General features: G+C 49.6%; 1 protein-coding gene and 3 long non-coding RNA genes across 4 annotated transcripts in view; 2 read left to right on the top strand and 2 right to left on the bottom strand.

The window, feature by feature from the left end:
• Positions 1–652, top strand: part of LOC130377008 (zinc finger protein 438-like) — a 35,533-nt gene extending 34,881 nt beyond the window's left edge. Inside the window, exon 4 of the mRNA XM_056583951.1 lies at positions 632–652. Coding sequence (XP_056439926.1) covers positions 632–652 — 21 coding nt within the window. The remainder of the gene's footprint in view (positions 1–631) is intronic.
• Positions 653–1,815: 1,163 nt separating this feature from the next.
• Positions 1,816–3,582, top strand: LOC130377480 (uncharacterized). Its single transcript, XR_008894197.1, has 3 exons — positions 1,816–2,067; positions 3,160–3,243; positions 3,463–3,582. It is a non-coding gene; the product is annotated as an uncharacterized LOC130377480 (long non-coding RNA).
• Positions 3,583–10,453: 6,871 nt separating this feature from the next.
• On the bottom strand, positions 10,454–14,332 carry LOC130377476 (uncharacterized). Its single transcript, XR_008894191.1, has 3 exons — positions 13,614–14,332; positions 12,882–12,974; positions 10,454–12,509 (listed from the first exon to the last, which is right to left on the bottom strand). It is a non-coding gene; the product is annotated as an uncharacterized LOC130377476 (long non-coding RNA).
• A 281-nt stretch (positions 14,333–14,613) lies between these two features.
• On the bottom strand, positions 14,614–18,139 carry LOC130377479 (uncharacterized). The gene is made up of 3 exons (XR_008894196.1): positions 18,030–18,139; positions 17,107–17,187; positions 14,614–16,486 (listed from the first exon to the last, which is right to left on the bottom strand). It is a non-coding gene; the product is annotated as an uncharacterized LOC130377479 (long non-coding RNA).
• Positions 18,140–20,035: the final 1,896 nt, after the last annotated feature.

Raw genomic sequence — 20,035 nt, 5'->3', positions numbered from 1 at the left:
ATTTAGCCGTTTCATCTGCTGCTCTGATCAGAGCCAAATGTTTCAATAAAACAACACGGGCGGTTACGCAACGCCGTCGAGGAGCGGTGAAACACAGCGAGAGAGAAGGAGGGGGGGGGGGGGGGGGGGGGAGGATTTACTGGAGAGAGGGAGAGAGAGCGCCCTCCCAGAGACTGTATTTCAAAAGGTTGCAGAGCCATGTGTTTTCATTGTGGTCCACAAACGGGTGACTGGCCCCGCGTGAGAGACGCAGTGGGCGTCTCGTTCTCTACTCCAACCTCACCTCATGTCCCCCCGCTTGGGGGGAGACTGGCCTCCATCAGCCACCTCTCGCTCTGGTCTTCTGACCGCAGTAGTCCCACCGTAAGGGCTCTGTGGCGGGGGGGGGGGGGGGGGGGGGGGGGGGAGTAGAAACACAGGCAGGTAAAAGAAGGTCTGAAGGTCCAAACGGACCTCCTAGGTGATACCTGGAGGCGTCTTGGAGGAACTTGGCACAACGATAACCTTCTCCGTTACGCCATCACTGGACCGTCGCCTCGCTGTCCATCAACGTTATGCTGGGCCGTGGGGGGGGGGGGGCTCTCGTGCGGTTGGACCTCCGTCTTCCCACGGCTTGGCACCCCCCACCCAGTTGGCTCTCACCCTGCGGTGAGGACGAAACCGCCTTTTTGTTCTGAGGTAATGTGAAGTATAACTGTTGCAGATGAGCTCTCCCACGTTCTATGGACCCCACCCCCCCCCCCCCCCTCACCCCCCCCACCCCCCCCCCCCCCCCCTCCACCCCCACTTCATCGCCGCGGGCGACCGGGTACACCCAGGGGCACGAGACCCCGCCAAGCTTCACGTCGCTCAGCGGAGAGACCTGGAGGAGGTCGGTGTTTTTTATTTATTGGATTATTTTTTTTGTTTTTAACAATCGGACGATGGAAGAACTCCTCCCCCCACCCCCCCACACACTTAATGCTTGTGGGAAAGAGAGAATCAGTCTTCCTCGTCTTCCTCGCTCAACTTGGCTCAGACCTCTGGAACAGAAAAACAAGACTTTGTGACCATCATAACACTACTCAGGTGACCTGCGGTGTACAGAGTTGAACATTAGGGTTCAGGGTTGACCTTTAGGGTTCAGAGTTGACCTCTAGGGTTCAGAGTTGACCTCTAAGGTTCAGAGTTGACCTCTAGGGTTCAGAGTTGACCTCTAAGGTTCAGAGTTGACCTCTAGGGTTCAGAGTTGACCTCTAGGATACAGGGTTTGACGGGGGCTATAACTGCTACTTACGTGCGGTTCGTGCTTTTGGTGGCGCGTGCGTTTCCTCTGAAGAGACCAGTGAGCTAATTACTGGTCATTAGTGGCTTTAGATGATGAGGTAATGCGTCAGTGATCGGGGTTGATGTTTTGCTTTCCCCTTCGCCGTGCGTCCTGCTGCCAGACTTCTAGGAACAAGCTGTCCTTGGAACATTTTGGAATTACGCAAAAACAATAAGCCTGCGAACATTCCCGCCCCGACACTGACGGGATAATATTTCAGCGACCGGCCGCTTATGTCAGCGAAGCTCCGTCGACAACCCCACCCTCCAAATCTAGTCCTCCACCCAGCAGGACCATGAGCCAATAAGACAACGTGTTCCTGGAACCACCGCCCGCGGACACAAGCGAAGAATCGACACGGAATATACAAGGGTTGTGTTGGGAGCGACAAGAAGGGTCTCTTATCAGAAGTTCTCTGTCCCCCCCCCTCTTCCGATCAGGAATGGAGGAGGGGGGGGGGGGGGGGGGGGGGGGGGGACCACAGCCCGGAGCGTCGGGAGACATGGACTCACTCCCTGCTGTGGAAAAACGGCCAAGGAGGCTTGTTGACTGCTGCGCATCCCCCGCCAAATACCTCCTAAATACCCCTGGCAGCGAGGCAGAGCACAGCCTCCCCAGAATAACAGCGGCCGGGCCGAGGGCGGACCCGGCCTTCTGCCGTGGAAATAGAGCGGGGTTCACCACCCTGATGCCCACGCTGGATTTAAACCAACGCCAAGGAGGAGGAAAACCTCCACATCGCGTGTTCCTCGGACACGAAGGTGAACGTTGTGAATGTGGTGAATGCCGGTGTGTTAAAACTGTTGTCTTCCCCGAACCTGGAACATCAGTTCCTATGAAAAAATGTTTTTTTATGGGATTTTTATCTGGTGTCTCATGGGAGCCATGAGTGTATCCAGGAGACAGAGAACTTCTGCTTTATGTTTTTCCAAGGCTGTGATTAAGAGCGGTTTCTATACGAGCATGGAGGAAGGGCTTCACCTTTTAAGTCATACGCCGTTTTGATTCACGCTGTTGTCCTCCGAGAACACATGACCTGCAGGCCAACCACAAGTGACCTTCTCCTGGAAGTTTCCCTACTCGCTCCGTTCTCCTGGAGTATTGGGGTCGCTAATTCCAGGGCTTAAAGATTCGTCTTTAAGCCCTGTAATTCTGTCCCATTAGCGACAGAAATGAGGGTGTGGGATTATTAGTTTAGCACGGGTGCACGCCTTGCGTTTATTTCCCATATCTTGCATTGCAGGACTTGGTTTTGGAAGGGGCACACACACACACACACACACACACACACACACACACACACACACACACACACACACACACACACACACACACACACACCACACACACACACACACACACACACACACACTACACACACTACACACACACTACACACACTACAACTTGTGTCTCCTTGTTTGTTCGTAGCGCGGGCTGATTAATTATTTAAAGCGTGGAGTTCTTTCCCTGGCATCAGGTGTAACTCACTCGTGTAAAACCCGGCGAGCGGCGCGGTAATTACGGCGCCCTTAACTGCAGACGCGGGCAAGGCGCTGCGACAGGAACGCCTTTGTTGTTGTGTGCTGTGTTGTTGTTTTCCCGCTCCGTGGCTCCGTGTGATGATTTGTCTCTGTGTGTGATCCACACACACACACACACACACACACACACACACACACACACACACACACACACACACACACACACACACACACACACACACACACACACACACACACACACACACACACACACACACACACACACAACACTACCCAGAGTGCATTGCAGCGCAGCGTCCCACTGCAGGGAGATGTAACTTCTAATTTGTAGGTTCCTTTTATCTTCAGATGGTGCTTGGCCCGCGGTTTGTCCCGGTAATTAGTGACCTGTTCTGTTCGGGAGATGCTCTCTGTTCACGAGGATGAAGACAGGTACAATTTAAATGCCACGAAGCCCAACAAATGGATAAGGAAACGCTCCGTCGGAGAGAGTAAACGTTCTCTTTGTCATCTATTTTCTCGTTTGATTAAGAAAGAAGGTGTGTTTGGATCCCCTTTCACAGTCCTGCAATCTGTGCAACACCAAAGAAAGTAGGCCACGATGTAAACCTGGAGTACGTTGGATGTCTTTGTTTTATCTCTGGTATAAAGGTGTGAAGACCTGAGCAACGAGAACCACACGAGGCACTGCTAGGCATCTCCAGCGGCTCCATGAAGCCGTGGTGGAGAGGTCTACAGAGGAACCAGAAGCAGCTCCACACTCACACGAACCACCGCAAGGCAACCAACGCAAGTGTTCCCAGATTTGTGTTTTTATACGATAAGTGAACTGAGACTGTGATCCAATTATGGTGTGTGTGTGTGTGTGTGTGTGTGTGTGTGTGTGTGTGTGTGTGTGTGTGTGTGTGTGTGTGTGTGTGTGTGTGTGTGTGTGTGTGTGTGTGTGTGTGTGTGTGTGTGTGTGTGGACTCCATCACTAATATTTTTGACTGCATATTCCGAACCCAAGAGCTCAGTGGGATTGTGTTGTCACTGCCTGGCTCACGGGGCCGGGCTGGGATGACATCACACGCTGATGACATCACCAGTGGAACGATGATGTCACAATTCACAGGACCTCCCACAGTGCGATCCTGGCCTGGTCTCCGTCGCCGTGGCGACAGTGGAGTGCGTCGGATGCGAGTGAGGCTGAGCGACAAAGCAGAGACGCGGGTTCCGTGCTTGGGCACGACATCAACGGTTACCGTGGTTTCTCCGAGGGAGGACAGGCTTGAGTCAGAGGATGGAGCTCCTCAGAGAGCTCCGCCCCCTCTGATGAGCTCGCTGACCCCGGAGGAGGAGGAGGAAGAGGAGGGGGGGGGGATGACGTTGGACACGAGAGAGAGAAGGAATGAAGGGACGGAGAAGGAGTGGGCGTGGTTCGGGGTGTGAGGTGAACAGCATTATGGGAAAGTGATGGCAACACAAGGCTGTGTAGTCATGTCTGCCCACTCCTTTCCTGGACAAGATTCAAGATGCAAAGGTTTTCATTTGTCATGTACTCATACAGGATGTGCAGTGGAATGTTTGTACTCTCATGTGCTACTCAGAAGCAAAGAAATAAAGACTGAGCAATGACCAGAAATCCACCTTCTACAGAGAGAAGGGGCGGAAGGACGATGATCATCAACGATGAAGAAGGAAAAGGACCAGAAGTCGTTGCTCATGTGTGGTCTGGTATCATATAGTATCCTCTCGGTTAAATAATAGGCTCATCCAACATGAACCATGACATTGATCATCCCTGAGGCCGGAACAGAGCAATCGTTTTAGTTCATCAACTCAGAGGACGGAGAGCTCCTTCAGAGTGATTACTTATATCAACGGTCAGAGACCGCATCCACCCTCAGTCCCTTTAATAATTCAGAGTGTTTGGTGAGGTCAACTCTCTCTTAATGGTCCCGTGAACACACGATCAGAGCTCAGCACAGACAATGTCAGCGTTCAGATGTCGTCTATGGACCCGGCGCTGGTGCCACCAACCCAGACCACTCTGTGTAGCAGACCACTCTGATCCTGCACCTCGACGCTGGCGCTCAAAGGGTCAACCTATTCCAACTCTGACCCTCTTGCCACTGACCTCTCAGAGAATGTCCAATCAGATCGCAGCATCAGTGGCGTGCGGTTTGTGGGGGGGGGGGGAAGTGATGAGAGAAGAGCTCTGGCCGGTCAGGGGAGAAGGGGAACATGTAGACCGGACCGACCGTTCTCTCCTGGGACCTGGAGGCACTAGGAGACAAGGAAGGAGGGAGATGGAGAGATCCAGGGACACATAGATGCTTCCTCAGAAGGGTAGGGTTAGACAACAAGCTTTGGTTTAAATCATTCAAAATGGCGTCGAGGATCAGTGATTGGTGGAAGACGCAGGGGATGCATGCGCTCTCCCGCAGCCGGGGATAACATTTTAATCGGGGGTAACTACATTGGCACGACACCGGCACTTTGGTCACCAGGGAGGATTCCACCAGGAGAAAACCTGTATCCTTAATGGATTCGATACGTGGGTGAGAGCAATGCAGTCACTGCACACACAAAACGCTACCCGGCACAAATCATACTTCACTCCTGTTGGAGGAAGTTCAGAAGAAGGAATGTATGTAAGGAAATACAACTTTGGGAATTACATATGCGTATGAATGTCGGCCTATTATAAACTCTACAGTGTGTTATTGTGTCAGTCTGTGTAAGATATCAATGATAAAAAAGTAACGAGACAAAGGATTACAAAAAAACATTGCGAAGGAGGAGTCAATGCATCGCAAGTCCCCTGGCAGTTGTTGTATAGGCCTGGCCTATCTTCGCATCATAATTTCTAAGTCATTAAGGCCCGTTTTTTTTTTTTCTTTGGGTTGACCAGCAACATCTGACTGCAACACAGCAACAGCTTAGCTACACCAACAAAAATATCCTGGCGCCGCCAATGGGCAGGGTGCTTCCTTGTTTGTCCTCCAGGTCCCGGGGGAGTGGAGACAGAGAACAGACCGGACCTGGGAGAAGATCTCCAGATAGAGGATCGGTTTTCGTCGAGCCAGGGGGGAGGGGGCCGTACCTGGGGTCCCCTCCACCCCCCCCTGACTGGGAGAGAACCCCCCCACATGACCCACCAGGGAGAGAGGGGTGGGGTTGGGGGGAAGAGAGGTGGGGTTGGATAGGTGGGGGTGAGGGGAGAGAGCGGGGGGGGAGAGAGGAGGGGGTGAGGAGAGGTGGGGGTGGGGGGAGAGAGTTTGGGGGAGGGGGAGAGAGGTGGGGGTGGGGGGAGAGAGCTCTGCCAGAGAGGTTGGGGGAGAGAGGAGGGATCGAGGGGAGAGAGGTGGGGGAGAGAGGTGGGGGAGAGAGGTGGGGGAGAGAGGTGGGGGAGAGAGGAGGGATCGAGGGGAGAGAGGTGGGGGAGAGAGGTGGGGATGAGGGGGGGGGGGGGAGCTGGGGGAGGCTGAGGTTAGGAGGAGGAGTGTGGACGTAGGAGAGGGAGAGCAGGAGGTGACTCTGTAAGAGGAGTGGACATCAGAGAGCAGCTAGTGGGGGAGGGAACAGGCAGACGGTGAAGGTGATCACTTTACAGATGGGATACTTTCCTCCCTTCCTCCCTCTCCCTCTCTCTCTAGTGCTCTCTCTCTCTCTCTAGTGCTCTCTCTCTCTCTAGTGCTCTCTCTCCCGGGACTCTAGTCCATCTGTCAGAAATTCTATTTGGAATTCTAGAGGTGGTTGTGTGTGTGTGTGTGTGTGTGTGTGTGTGTGTGTGTGTGTGTGTGTGTGTGTGTGTGTGTGTGTGTTCTCCATTGATGTGGCGTGTGTGTGTGTGTGTGTGTGTGTGTGTGTGTGTGTGTGTGTGTGTGTGTGTGTGTGTGTGTGTGTGTGTGTGTGTGTGTGTGTGTGTTCTCCATTGATGTGGCGTGTGTGTGTGTGTGTGTCTCCCTCTCGGAGGATGATCACTTAAAGCCGTGTGTGTGATGATGGCTGATCAAACGTCGCCCTCCCCAACATGGAGGTGAGCTCCCCTCTCGCTCTCCTTCCTGCTCGTCCGCGGGCAGCTCAGGCTCCGTGAGTCACGAACTCGGTTCTTTTGATCCGCCCGCTCCCGCTCGGCCTCAAGGAGAAGACACAGAAACAACATTTGGGGTTGTCTAAACAATTCCCAGTCCCAGCCGCCATATTTCGCTTCCTGCTTGGAGGGAGAGGGGGGGGGGGGGGGGGGTGCCGGCTCTGGGTTTACACCCCGACAGAGAGCTCTGATTCCTCCATTAAGAGAGACCGATAGAGACATCGATCTGTGCTGTGAACACACACACATGTGCACGCACAGGCAAACACACACCCACACACACACACATGTGCACACACACAGGCAAACACACACACATGTGCACACACACAGGCAAAAACACACACACATGTGCACACACACAGGCAAACACACACACATGTGCACACACAGGCAAACACACACACACACACACACAAAGATCCAAGCACAGGCAAACACACAAACACATATGCACACACACACACACACACACACACACGCACACACACTCACACACGTGCCCTGAAATGTGATCTAGACATGGTCCCATGCATGCCACGCTCAAAATCACACACACCCACCACAACAATATGGTGCATAAACACAGAGGCATATGCAGGAACAGAAAAGCACAATAACACATTTGTACAGACGTACACATACACACACACACACACACACACACACAGTCTCAATGTCTGTGTTTATATACACAGACATTGTGCATCTCTGTTGTTAGCGCACAGAGATACAGACTCACACAACGGAATCCCTGCATACACACACACACACACACACACACACACACACACACACACACACACACACACACACACACACACACACACACACACACACACACACACACACACACACACACACACACACACACACATCTGTGCAAACAAACTCAGGTCAAGCCGTAGCACATGCCTGGTGAGGTCAACTGACTAGTGGACTGAGACCACCCCCCCCCCCCCCCCCCCCCCCCCCCCCCCCCCCCACAGCCCACACCTCCACCTCTCACTGCCTACATCTGCTGCCCTGCATCACTTTACACTGCCCACCCATCTGCTGCCCCCCCCCCCCCCCCCCCCCCACACACACACACCTTCATTCCTCTTCTCAACACAAACAGGGGTCTTAACTCACTTAAGATCCTCATCAGTCTAGGACACCGCCCCCCAGAGCAACAGGACGGGGGCGGGCGTGGTCCAGCCTGCATGACATCATTCAGCTGTTCCCCCCCCCCCCCCCCCCACCCCCTCCACTGGGACCCGCTCCAACCAGGGGAGGGTCCGCAGCCCAGCGCCAGGAGAACACAGGGAGTGCAGCCCGTATCCCCCCTACCCATCCAACCTCCCCCCCCCCCCCCCACACACACACACACACACACACACACAACAAAATATCAAATGGTTTTAATCCCCTTTCGCCCAGCACACTCACGTACACACCGTACCTCATGGTGGTAGGGCTCATGGTGGTAGGGCTGTACCTCATGGCGGTAGGGCTCATGATGGTAGGGCTGCTGTACCTCATGGTGGTAGGGCTCATGGCGGTAGGGCTGTACCTCATGGTGGTAGGGCTGCTGTACCTCATGGTGGTAGGGCTCATGGTGTGGTAGGGCTGCTGTACCTCATGGTTGTAGGGCTCATGGTGTGGTAGGGCTGCTGTACCTCATGGTTGTAGGGCTCATGGTGGTCGGGCTAGTGTACCTCATGGTGGTAGGGCTCATGGTGGTAGGGCTGCTGTACCTCATGGCGGTAGGGCTGATGTTGGTAGGGTCTGGTTTCCTGTGGTCCCTCCTTTCCGCAGCATCCCAGCGGACCGCCATTAGAGATGATATCAGAGACCCTCAACAGCCGAGCACAGCTGCAGAGAGAGAGAGAGAAAGAAAGGGAGGGAGGGGGAGAGGGGGAGAGAGAGAGAGAGAGAGAGAGAGAGAGAGAGAGAGAGAGAGAGAGAGAGAGAGGAGAGATAGGAGAGAGAGAGGGGGAGAGAAAAATGGAGGGGGAGAGGGGGAGAGGGAGAAAGAGAAAGAGAGAGAGAGAGAGAGAGAGAGAGAGAGAGAGAGAGAGACAGAGAGACAGAGAGACAGAGAGACAGAGACAGAGACAGACAGAGAGAGAGAGAGAGAGAGATAGAGAGAGAGTGACAGATACAGAGACAGAGAGAAAGGGGGAGAGAGATCCAGGGAGAGACTACCCCCCCCCCCCCCCCCCCACCAGGTTGTCCGCTCTGCCTCAGGTCTTTGTTCTGGTTCTCCCGGTCTTCCCGGCTGGCTCTGTGTGAGGGTTTGGCCGGGCTGCGTGTTGTTCTGTAGTGAACCGCTGAGGAATGTCAACAGGTGCTCCCGCTCTCTCCCCCCCCCTCTCCGTCTCCCCCAGATAGGCCCAATAAGGACCAGGAACAACTGGCGCCACACCTGTTCTCCACAGAGCTGGGAAACAGTTCAGGGAACCGGATCCTCGCTCCAAATCCCCCGTGAGAGAAGAGGAAAGGTTGTAGGTTCTCTGTGTTCGGGTCGCAAACCAGCTTTGTTCAGAACCCCCGCTCCCTGGTTTACTGCAATATTGTACGATCATCAGTACACCGAAACACGCGTGATCTATCCCCCGCTGGCCAGTAGGCTGCCTGGCGATGCCAGAGCAGTCGGCATGGCAGGAGAACGAGTCGAGGGCAGAGAGGATGGGGAAAAAAGTGTGATGGGGAAACTAAAAACTTAAAAACCTCTGGTGGTTCTGGTCGTGTTTCGGTGTCAACGATGAACTCGTTCAACAAATAGTTCTCCGCTTTTAAGATAAACATTGGCGTTACTTAGTCTTGTTATACAGATTGAGACAATATTTGTATCACTGGAGGCAGTATACTGAAAACATGTATCATGGTTTATTTATTTCCCCTCGTCTGATTCATTGACCACGTGTTTTTAAATGAGTGCAGAACTCAAAGCAGACTTCACAGAACAGGTTCTGTTCAATAAGCCCATAACGCTCTGGACGTGGTTTTCATGACGCCTCCCAGAACTGTCAAGTCCAACATCAAGGCCTAAACTCTTTACAGACAAACAAACCTATGTATGCGTGGGGATTTTATGACCAGTTCTTATGAAGCAGTTATAATGGGCCTGTTTAACACCCTATTACTTTATCAAATTCTTAGAGTTACTTATGAGTTCATTTTTTTTTTCTTATCAAAAAATATCGGTATAGGTTGAGGTGGGACCATGAGAAGGGCCCTGGCCACCCCCTAGATCCGCCATTGAACACACACACACACACACACACACACACACACACACACACACACTTATTAGCAGCGTCTTATTAGAAGTAGATAGGCTACCTTTGATATAGTAGGAGCACTAAGAGTTGGTTCATGAGGAAACGGATTGAGGCGATGGCTGGAAAAAGAAAAAAGACCAATGCAATTAAACATTTTACAATTTATTTCAGGTAAGTTGTTATTTTCAAATGAATGTACACAGATGGATCTTGCATGACAAAGCAGACCTACATGCCAATACTGAGACAATACGGCGAAAAAAGGCATGCTACCATATTTGTTAAGGTGCTGCCAAATGAATTTTAGAAACAGTTCAAGAGTAGTACATTTTCGCCTGCAATTTATTGGTTATTACAAAAAATCAAAATGGATACATAATCAGTGTTTGGGTAGTTACTCAAAAAAAAAGTACTAGTAAATTATTACTAGTAACTTCTGTAAATTGTAATGAGATTACTTTACTAGTTACTACATTTAAAAAGTAACTTCACTACTTAGGCTATACTTTACTTTCCCGTTTCTTAATTTATTGTAGATACATGGACAAACATCATAGCCCTGTCATCACTTAGTGTTTATTGTAGAAATCCATACAAAATAGCATATAAAACCATATGAAAGAACGATATCCCTCTCTGCACAAAGAAACGCCTCACTGTAAACTCCACAAACAACAGGATAAAGTAGGCTATGGTGAGGTCAATCAGTAGCAACACTCAAGCTTCAAAAGACAGGCTTTGGGAAACATAAAACAAAAATTAAGCGGTCAATGAAAAATATAAAAAGGTCACATATCCCATACAATTAAAACAGAAATGCAGTTAAGCGGCGGTGACACACACTGTTACTTTATGTGGTCCAAAGGCTGAATGAACCTGATCTATTTCGCAAGCTAGGACATCGTTAAGGCCGATATATGCTCTGTTTTAGACGTAACGCGTAAGCACGTAAGATACATAACCCCCACTTGCGCGGTAAAATATCCCCCCTTACGTGCTTAAGTGCGTCGGCCAAAATTCCTGACTATGCGACTAAAACACTACGGCCCTACGCAGCTCGCAAAGACTGTGATTGGCCAGCTAACCACATCCTTTCAGGAGTCTCACATTTCCGGTTTTACAGCATAATAGCGCCATTTTTAAAAGGCCGTGACAGAAGCGAATGAAGAATTTTGAAGAAGGAGAAGAAAACACATGAACGAATTATGATAATTATAAATATAAACAAGCCAGCGATTTCCACTTCCACGCCCACAGATTCGTTCGTTGCTCCCCCTACTGTTCTGGCGGAGAATCCCCTTGCAACACGCGCAATCCTTAAGGAACCTTAAAGGAACCGTAAATCAAAACTTGTCTAAAACAAGTCCCTTGTGTAAATTATGTGCTTGTGTCTTCCTCTCACCCTCTTGCAGGCAAGAGCAGCCTTCTCAAGTTTTAAAGTAATGCTGCCTATCTGGTGCAGTAACTCCTAAGTATTTTTTGTTTTGGCGGACCGAATGTCCGCAGTGCTGGACACATGTTCCAGGGAGGACTCGAAAATTATTTTGAGCTCCGATTCAATGTCGGTATAACACTTGTTCAGGTAATGGGAAAATGTTTTCCTTGTCGGATGTTGGCTTGCGAGTCGCGGGTATTCTATCTAGTATTTTTTCTAAATCTGGGCGATTCAATAGTCGACAGGGGGAGCATGTCTTCCACAATGAAGCCTGCAACCAGCCGGTCTTTCTGTGTCACCTGCTTCTGCGCTCCGACACTTGAACACTCCTTCCCACAAGCAGCTACGTCACTCAAATCGATCGCTATGGCAACGTGCCGAGGCAAGCAGGCGCTGCAGACACACAGGCAAGCACGCATGCACGCACCACAACAGATCAGAACTTTACACGCAGGCAAACACGGTTTGGGTAACACAAGAAAGCGTGTTACTATAGCCTAGTAAAGTAGTGTAGTTACCGATATTTTTTATGCAATGCGTTACTTCACTTCGTTACCCAAAAAAGTAATATCGCGACTGTAACGCGTTACTTTGTACCACTGTACACAATTAAACACCGATATCATTAACGACAGCTTCTACTAGTTTACCTATGTGCACAGCCATAATTCTGAATTTCGGCAAACTGAGCTTTCCTTTCTTATCTTGATGAACTTTCACCAACAAGTGCGGAGTGTGGGTGTTTGACATTGCAGCATCAATGACTAAATTACCGTGTGTATGGCGAATAGGGTCATCTTTGGCTGCCCCTCTCAAAAGACCACTGTGATTGCTGTTGTACAACTCATTGTAAAGTTCCCCATCACATCTTTTGTTGCTGTCGAAAACTCCCACTGCATACCAGTTGGAGTAGATTCTGTAGTCAAATGGCACAGAAAACATGACGGCAATTTTCTCACTGCAGCTTGAACCGGTCTTGCACAGGTCATAAGTGAAGACGCCAACGGCGCCTCTTGCAGAGCCTGGTGTCTTGACAAATAAGGCTTCATATTTTGTCCCTGGTTGTACTTCGAATGGCAATGGTTTGCTGCAGACTCCACTTACCATGTGCGTACCATGTGCGCTCTTTATAGTTCTCTCTCTCTCTCTCTCTCTCTCTCTCTCTCTCTCTCTCTCTCTCTCTCTCTCTCTCTCTCTCGTCATGATATCACTTCATAAAAAAATAAAAAAGCATCACCAAGCATCGACATTGTTCAGTTGTTCCTGTGTCAAAGAGAATGACGTGTACCTTGGTCCAGCAAGGTGGTAGGACTTGGTAGCATTTTCAATCTCAACGTTGCACTGGCGAGGGCCCGACATCTGGAAAACCAAATGTGATGCCCTGCAAAAGAGACAAACAGAATCGGTTAATTGTAGACATGTTTTATGGTCAGAATGTGAGATTGAAACAGTGGGTAAATATTGTGTGTTTGATCCATTTATTTAACTGCCCCTAAAATCAAAGTCCTCGCGCACAAGCTTCAAAGTACAACGCACTATTTATCTAAAGAACTAAGGGCAACACACCCTTCACACTTAGGTCGGAATATGGTCGGAATGAAGAGGCCACCGATTCTTGACAGGCTGGGTAGGCCTACTTTATTCCAAGCCAAGGGCTTAAGTTTGGTCTCAGCTTTGGCAGGGACACTTCACAGACGTGACCCAAAATCACTACGTAGACTGCATCATGCTGAACAATAAATACTTTATTAAAATAAAATCTAGATTTACATGTGCACTTATTCACAGTAACCTGCTGCAACTTCTGAAGCGAATAACTTGGGGGCAGGTCAGAAGTGCGCATGTGCTCCAGAAGTTCACGTGAATATTTAATCGGTGCTCGTGCCCATCGCTCGAGGTATACGAGGCATACCAGATACTTTCTCGTGCTCACCAGTTACTTTCTCGTGAGCACCAGATACGTTCTCGTGCTCAAAAGAAACGTTTTTGGTTGAAATGATTAAAAAAAAGTCATACTCACATTTCCTCTCTTCTATCGACGTGTTAGTCTTCTGTCAAAATCAGAAAGATTCCTGCATTCATGACAAATGCTGTCTTATAGGCTACTAGCCTTGAGAACGTGACCTCACGTTCTGATTCGCTCGAGCCGCACCCACATCGATATCGAAAGCACCACTGCTGTGATCAATTTGGTCCGAATTTTCATGTCGTTAGAGCGAAGAAAAAAAGCTCCCGGGCAGATGCAGTTATTTCAGGCGCGCAGATATTAACTGCCCCTTCGCACGATAACACGATAGTCATCTCTATAGGTGTTTTGTAATCAATGTTAGCAGAAACTTCTCCCGATACTGCGGAGCCTCATCAATTCTCGGGTGGGGGCCGGGGTCACTGCTCAGTCACTGCTCTCATCGTTTTGAAATGCAGGCAGATCGATGATAAAGAAACACTCGAGAATGGGGGTCAAGAGGGGAGCGCCTGTTGCTGCAAAACAGCAACACAACAGCAATCCGCCGTATAACGGTCATAGTTTATACACACTTACACACGATGTAGTCAAAGGTAGGGACTCTGGTCGTTTCCCTAGAGTCTTTCAATTCTAGATTTACATTCATGCATGTGAAATATATAAATATAAAACCGCCCTCACACGTGAGCCAACAGATCAGTGAACTGAAAACTGCAGCAGGGTGGAGTGACTCGAAAAGATGAATTCATCAGAGAAACACGTCGTCCAGATCACCTGAGGAGCTCAGGGAACGAGTCCTCGGAGGGCTGTACTGGAGACAGCTGTTTCAACTCAACACACACACACACACGGCCCACCATTGACACACACACCTGTGTGCACTTGGACACCACACACACACACACACACACACACACACACACACACACACACACACACACACACACACACACACACACACACACACACACACACACACACACACACACACACACACACACACACACACACACACACACAAATAAATAAATACACGGCCTCTCTCTCTCTCTCTAAGCCGTGCGGCTGGCGGGGGCCCAACGCCCTAGGTAGGTCGTGCCATCGGAGCATATGGCGGTTCTGGGTCACCACCTCCACGGGACCGCTGAGCTAACACCGCATCGCGCACATCTGACGGGGTTTAACCAGGCCGCGTCCTGCCCTTTCACTCACATTATGTCGGCTTATTTTTCACATCATGTCTCGTTCTCCCCGCGCGTTCGTCCCTCCGTGCTGTGGCGGAGACGTCACTGAAAGCGGATCTATTCTACGGTCTGGTCGCAGATCTGTACCTCGCGCGTTTGGCACTGAGCGCCTCTGACGCGTCATCGATCTGACACGTCATCACTCCCCCCTTTCTAGAGAGCAACAAACTAGCGGCTCTTCTGGTGCGCCTGTCAGAACATCCTCTAAATCCAGACACGCCCTCTTCATCTGGAGTCGCTGATATTCTGCTCAAAAGACGAAGGAGAACTGTCAACAAGTAAGGTTGAATAAAAACCAGTACCCTTAAACTGGGTATTTGTGATGCCCTTAAATGGGATGTTTGAAGCTCTTAAAATGGGAGTTTCCTTAAACTGGGTGTTTGTGACGCCCTTAAAATTAGTGTTTGTGCTTCCCTCAAACGAAGTGTTTGTGCCTCCCTTAAACTTAGTGTTTGTGAGGTCCTGAGCCGGGCGACCGGCCGGCCCGGTCCGACCCACCGGTCGCCATGACGCCCCAGGATGGTTCCAAACTTCCTTTTTCGCTTCTCCTTAGCTTGCCGTTGTCTTTGAAGTGCACAAAGCGAGGAGCATCCTCCGTAATTCATGAGCCTGTACCCGTTAGCCTCTCCGCCCTGGTGGCTCCGTCTCCCCGCCCAGGGTGGAGTATCCTCCCAGGAACACTTCAATGCTTCCCTCTCTTCCTTATTCTCTTTTCTCGGCGTTGCCGCGGGGATCACAGCGGGGGGTCCGCAGAAGAGTACTTTTACTCATGTGCTGTGTTTCAATAGCGTACATTTGGTGTATTTGTACTGTGCCTGATTATAATTCCAGGAAACCACGACAGATACTGTGTTTCAAAGCAAATTGGTTTGTTTTTAACAGCGTGTTTTACCACGATAAGTAATGTTAACGTTTATTAAAGTGGTAACCAAAGACAGAATACAACTAGTTACAGAAATACTACAAAACGCTTTAATCCGGTCTTTGCCCGTGCGCCTTCAGGACATCGTGAAATTAAAATGAGTTAGTCACCCAAACTGCTGTTTCCCACTTATATTATCCACCTAATAAAGATGCAGTTTGTTAGTCACTTTCCTCCCCATCTAATCGCCATGGCTCCCCTTAAAGGGATCCAGGTTTGAGGATGCTGAGTTGTGCCGACAGCTTCACAGGTCAATGGTGAGGTCACTAGAACTTCAGGATTACTACCATCACCTGACTACAGTTCTGTGATTATTTATACTTTATACTACTTTTAAACTCTGTGTGTGTGTGTGTGTGTGTGTGTGTGTGTATGTGTATGTGTATGTGTATGTGTGTGTGTGTGTGTGTGTGTGTGTGTGTGTGTGTGTGTGTGTCAGAGTGATGTGTGCTGAATAATCAGAACCAGGAGGTGCAGGAGGCGTGCATTCAAAACTCTCCGTTCTCCGGACATAAATCCCTGAGGTTGGGCGACGCGCAGCTCTCCTGCGTGTACGAGCACACACACATCTGTATGTAGGTGATTGCGTTGCATGGTTTGCCAGTTACACCTCTGTTACAGGCCCCTTCCAACAACCAATAGGATCGTCTGTAGTTCCCTCCGCGAGATCACGACTCATTTACCTGCGACTCTGAGCTCATCTTTCATCCTGGACTCAGAGCTCTCCTGGGACTCCTGCTGACCATTAAGAGAGAGATCAGCTGTGGAAGAACAAAGAACAGCAAATGAATTGTCTTTGCTGCTCTTCAAACGTGTGTTTGGAGCCGACACTTTAATATGATGCTTTGTGCTAAGTAACCTCCGTCTAGGAAGTCCCTTTGGACCCCCTGTGGTGGACAGAGAGACGTCTACTGAACCTCTGAGGAATGGCTTTATTACAACACATCTACAACGAAACGTATCTCGTCACACTCCAAGATGTAACGCATTTATACTATTATGTGCACACACACACCTTCCCTTCAAGGACTTTTCCAACCACACACAACGATTGATAAAACATAATACAGCCAGACTTTCTGGAAGCAAAACACACACACACACACACACACACACACACACACACACACACACACACACACACACACACACACACACACACACACACACACACACACACACACACACACACACACACACACACACACACACAATGTAGTTGGTACAGGGGAAGTGAGATTAGCTTGGTGCCGTAATTCAGTTAGCCTGCAGCTAGCTAGCCAGCAGACAGACGGGGAGGGACAGCGTTCTGCTGTGTCAGTTATTTACCTTGTTGTTGCTGCTTTGCTCATCCCTTTCTCTCCCTCACACACACACACACCTTTTATCCTCCTGTGTCGGCTCTCTTGCTTGCTCGCACAGACAACTCTTGCTCGTCTGTCTGGAGGATTGGCACCACAGCCTGCAGTGTAGAGAGATACAAGACTATGTCTTCTTTAAACGGTACACACACACACACACACACACACACACACACACACACACGCAACGAAGTGTCACCCAGCCTCCCACTGGTCTGTGCCCACTGGTTATCCCACTCCTCCCAGTTCAGCGTGACTTCCTTTGGAGAACGCGAGCGGGAAAAGCAGCCGATAAAACGAGTGATTGATTTGACAAGTGGAATGATGTTTGATGTTAATTTAGGTCGCGCGCGAGAACGTGGACCGCCTGAGGAATTCTTCTCATGTCGCTCCTCATTACGGCTCCGTGGCGGTGACGGCTGTGAATATGGAAACATATTTGCTGTGATTCATTTTCTGTAACCTGCGCCTGCCTGCTGTATCTGTGTCGCTCACCCTCCGAGGTAAACCCTCCGCTCGTGAGCTGGGGTTGGACAAGCACGGGGTGTACGGTAACTGATTAAGGCTGATCTAGGGACCGACGATATGGGTGCTCAGGGCTGAATTCGTCTACGTGTTGAATGCTGAAGCTGGCCAGACTCTCCTCTCTTTTCTGAGACGGATTGGGAGGAACGTCTGAATCCTTCCTAAATTATCCAACATCTGCATCCACTGACAACAAACCAGCGGCTTGAGTACATCTTCTTTAACGCTAGAGTGTGTGAGTGTGAAAGTGTGTGTGTATATTATATGTGTATATGCTAGAAGCCGTGCAGTCTGTCTGTCTTTCTCTCACACACACACACACACACACACACACACACACACACACACACACACACACACACACACACACACACACACACACACACACACACACACACACACACACACACACACACACCTGAAGCTGGTCCGTTCCCAGTAGATGTGTCAGCTCACCAGCTTCTGCTGTCAGTGGGCAAACCAGAGCCAGTTGGGGTGGGGGGGGGCACAGAGTTAAAACGGCACCTTAATCACTTTAACGGGGGCTGGTGGGAGTTTATGGAACTGAAATAGATGTGTCCATTGGTTCTGATGTGCCCCCAGGTATGGGGGGATAAACGGTGCAGGCTATCTGCCCCCAGGAGGGTCTGAGGACGGAGAGCTGGGGAGAAAAAAAAGAACGTATGGAGTGAAGTAGAGACACAACATCTGGAGCAAAGGAGAGACCACATCTGGAGTAAAGTAGAGACAACATCTGGAGCAAAGGAGAGACAACATCTGGAGTAAAGTAGAGACAACATCTGGAGTAAAGTAGAGACACAACATCTGGAGCAAAGGAAAGACAACATCTGGAGTAAAGGAGAGACAACATCTGGAGTAAAGTAGAGAGACAACATCTGGAAGTAGAGACACAACATCTGGAGTAAAGGAGAGACACATATGGAGTAAAGTAGAGACACATCATCTGGAGCAAAGGACAGACAACATCTGGAATAAAGTAGAGAGACAACATCTGGAAGTAGAGACACAACATCTGGAGCAAAGGAGAGACAACATCTGGAGTAAAGTAGAGAGACAACATCTGGAAGTAGAGACACAACATCTGGAGTAAAGGAGAGACACATCTGGAGTAAAGTAGAGACACATCATCTGGAGCAAAGGACAGACAACATCTGGAATAAAGTAGAGAGACAACATCTGGAAGTAGAGACACAACATCTGGAGCAAAGGAGAGACAACATCTGGAGTAAAGTAGAGACACAACATCTTGAGTGAAGAAGAATCAACATCTGGAGTAAAGGAGAATCAACATCTGGAGTTTAGTAGAGACACAACATCTGGAGAAAAGTAGAGACACAACATCTGGAGTAAAGTAGAACACTGTTAAGTAGAGACACAACATCTGGTGTGAAGTAGAGACACAACATCTTGAGTGAAGAAGAATCAACATCTGGAGTAAAGGAGAATCAACATCTGGAGCAAAGGAGAGACAACATCTGGAGTAAAGTAGAGACACAACATCTTGAGTGAAGAAGAATCAACATCTGGAGTAAAGGAGAATCAACATCTGGAGTTTAGTAGAGACACAACATCTGGAGAAAAGTAGAGACACAACATCTGGAGTAAAGTAGAACACTGTTAAGTAGAGACACAACATCTGGTGTGAAGTACAGACGAAAAATCTGGAGTAAAGTAGACTGAGACTCTGGTTGTTTAAGTCTTCAACCTACTTTAGTCCAGATGTTGTGTCTCTACTCAACATCTCCTTTACTGCTGATGTTTTGTCTCTACTGACCTCTGCTCAACCCAGTTCAAAAAGTAGTAGAATAATTACGATTTTCATCCCAAAGACGCATTGCGTGTTACCATCAGCATCTGCTGATTCCTTGTTGTTCCATTATTTCAATTAGCTTCACCCCAGCGTTTGTCCCCTGCTGCAACTCAGTATGGAGGACAGGTGTAGGTCACCCCCCTCCCCCCCCAACTGTCTCGTTTCATTTAGCCGTCCAGCGATGGAGGCCGGTGCTTATTAACCTTCTTTTTATTAACCACTAATTATGCTTCAGACCAGTCAGACACGCTGTCACCCCGCTTTGTGTGTGTGTGTGTGTGTGTGTGTGTGTGTGTGTGTGTGTGTGTGTGTGTGTGTGTGTGTGTGTGTGTGTGTGTGTGTGTGTGTGTGTGTTACCTGAGGTGTCATTATTAACGATGTGTTGCGCCAGTGATTCGGGATGGAGACACATCAGAAGGTGGAACGTCGCTGGACTACATATTTTACGTTCTACAAGGTCAGAGCGGAGCAGACACACCAGCACCTCACTGGGACCAGTGACCTCCGACCAGCACCTCACTGGGACCAGTGACCTCCGACCAGCACCTCACTGGGACCAGTGACCTCCCACCAGCACGTCACTGGGACCAGTG

Source organism: Gadus chalcogrammus, chromosome 23, assembly GCF_026213295.1.
Source record: "Gadus chalcogrammus isolate NIFS_2021 chromosome 23, NIFS_Gcha_1.0, whole genome shotgun sequence".
Lineage (NCBI taxonomy): Eukaryota > Metazoa > Chordata > Actinopteri > Gadiformes > Gadidae > Gadus > Gadus chalcogrammus.
This window is presented reverse-complemented; position numbering and strand designations above follow the sequence as displayed.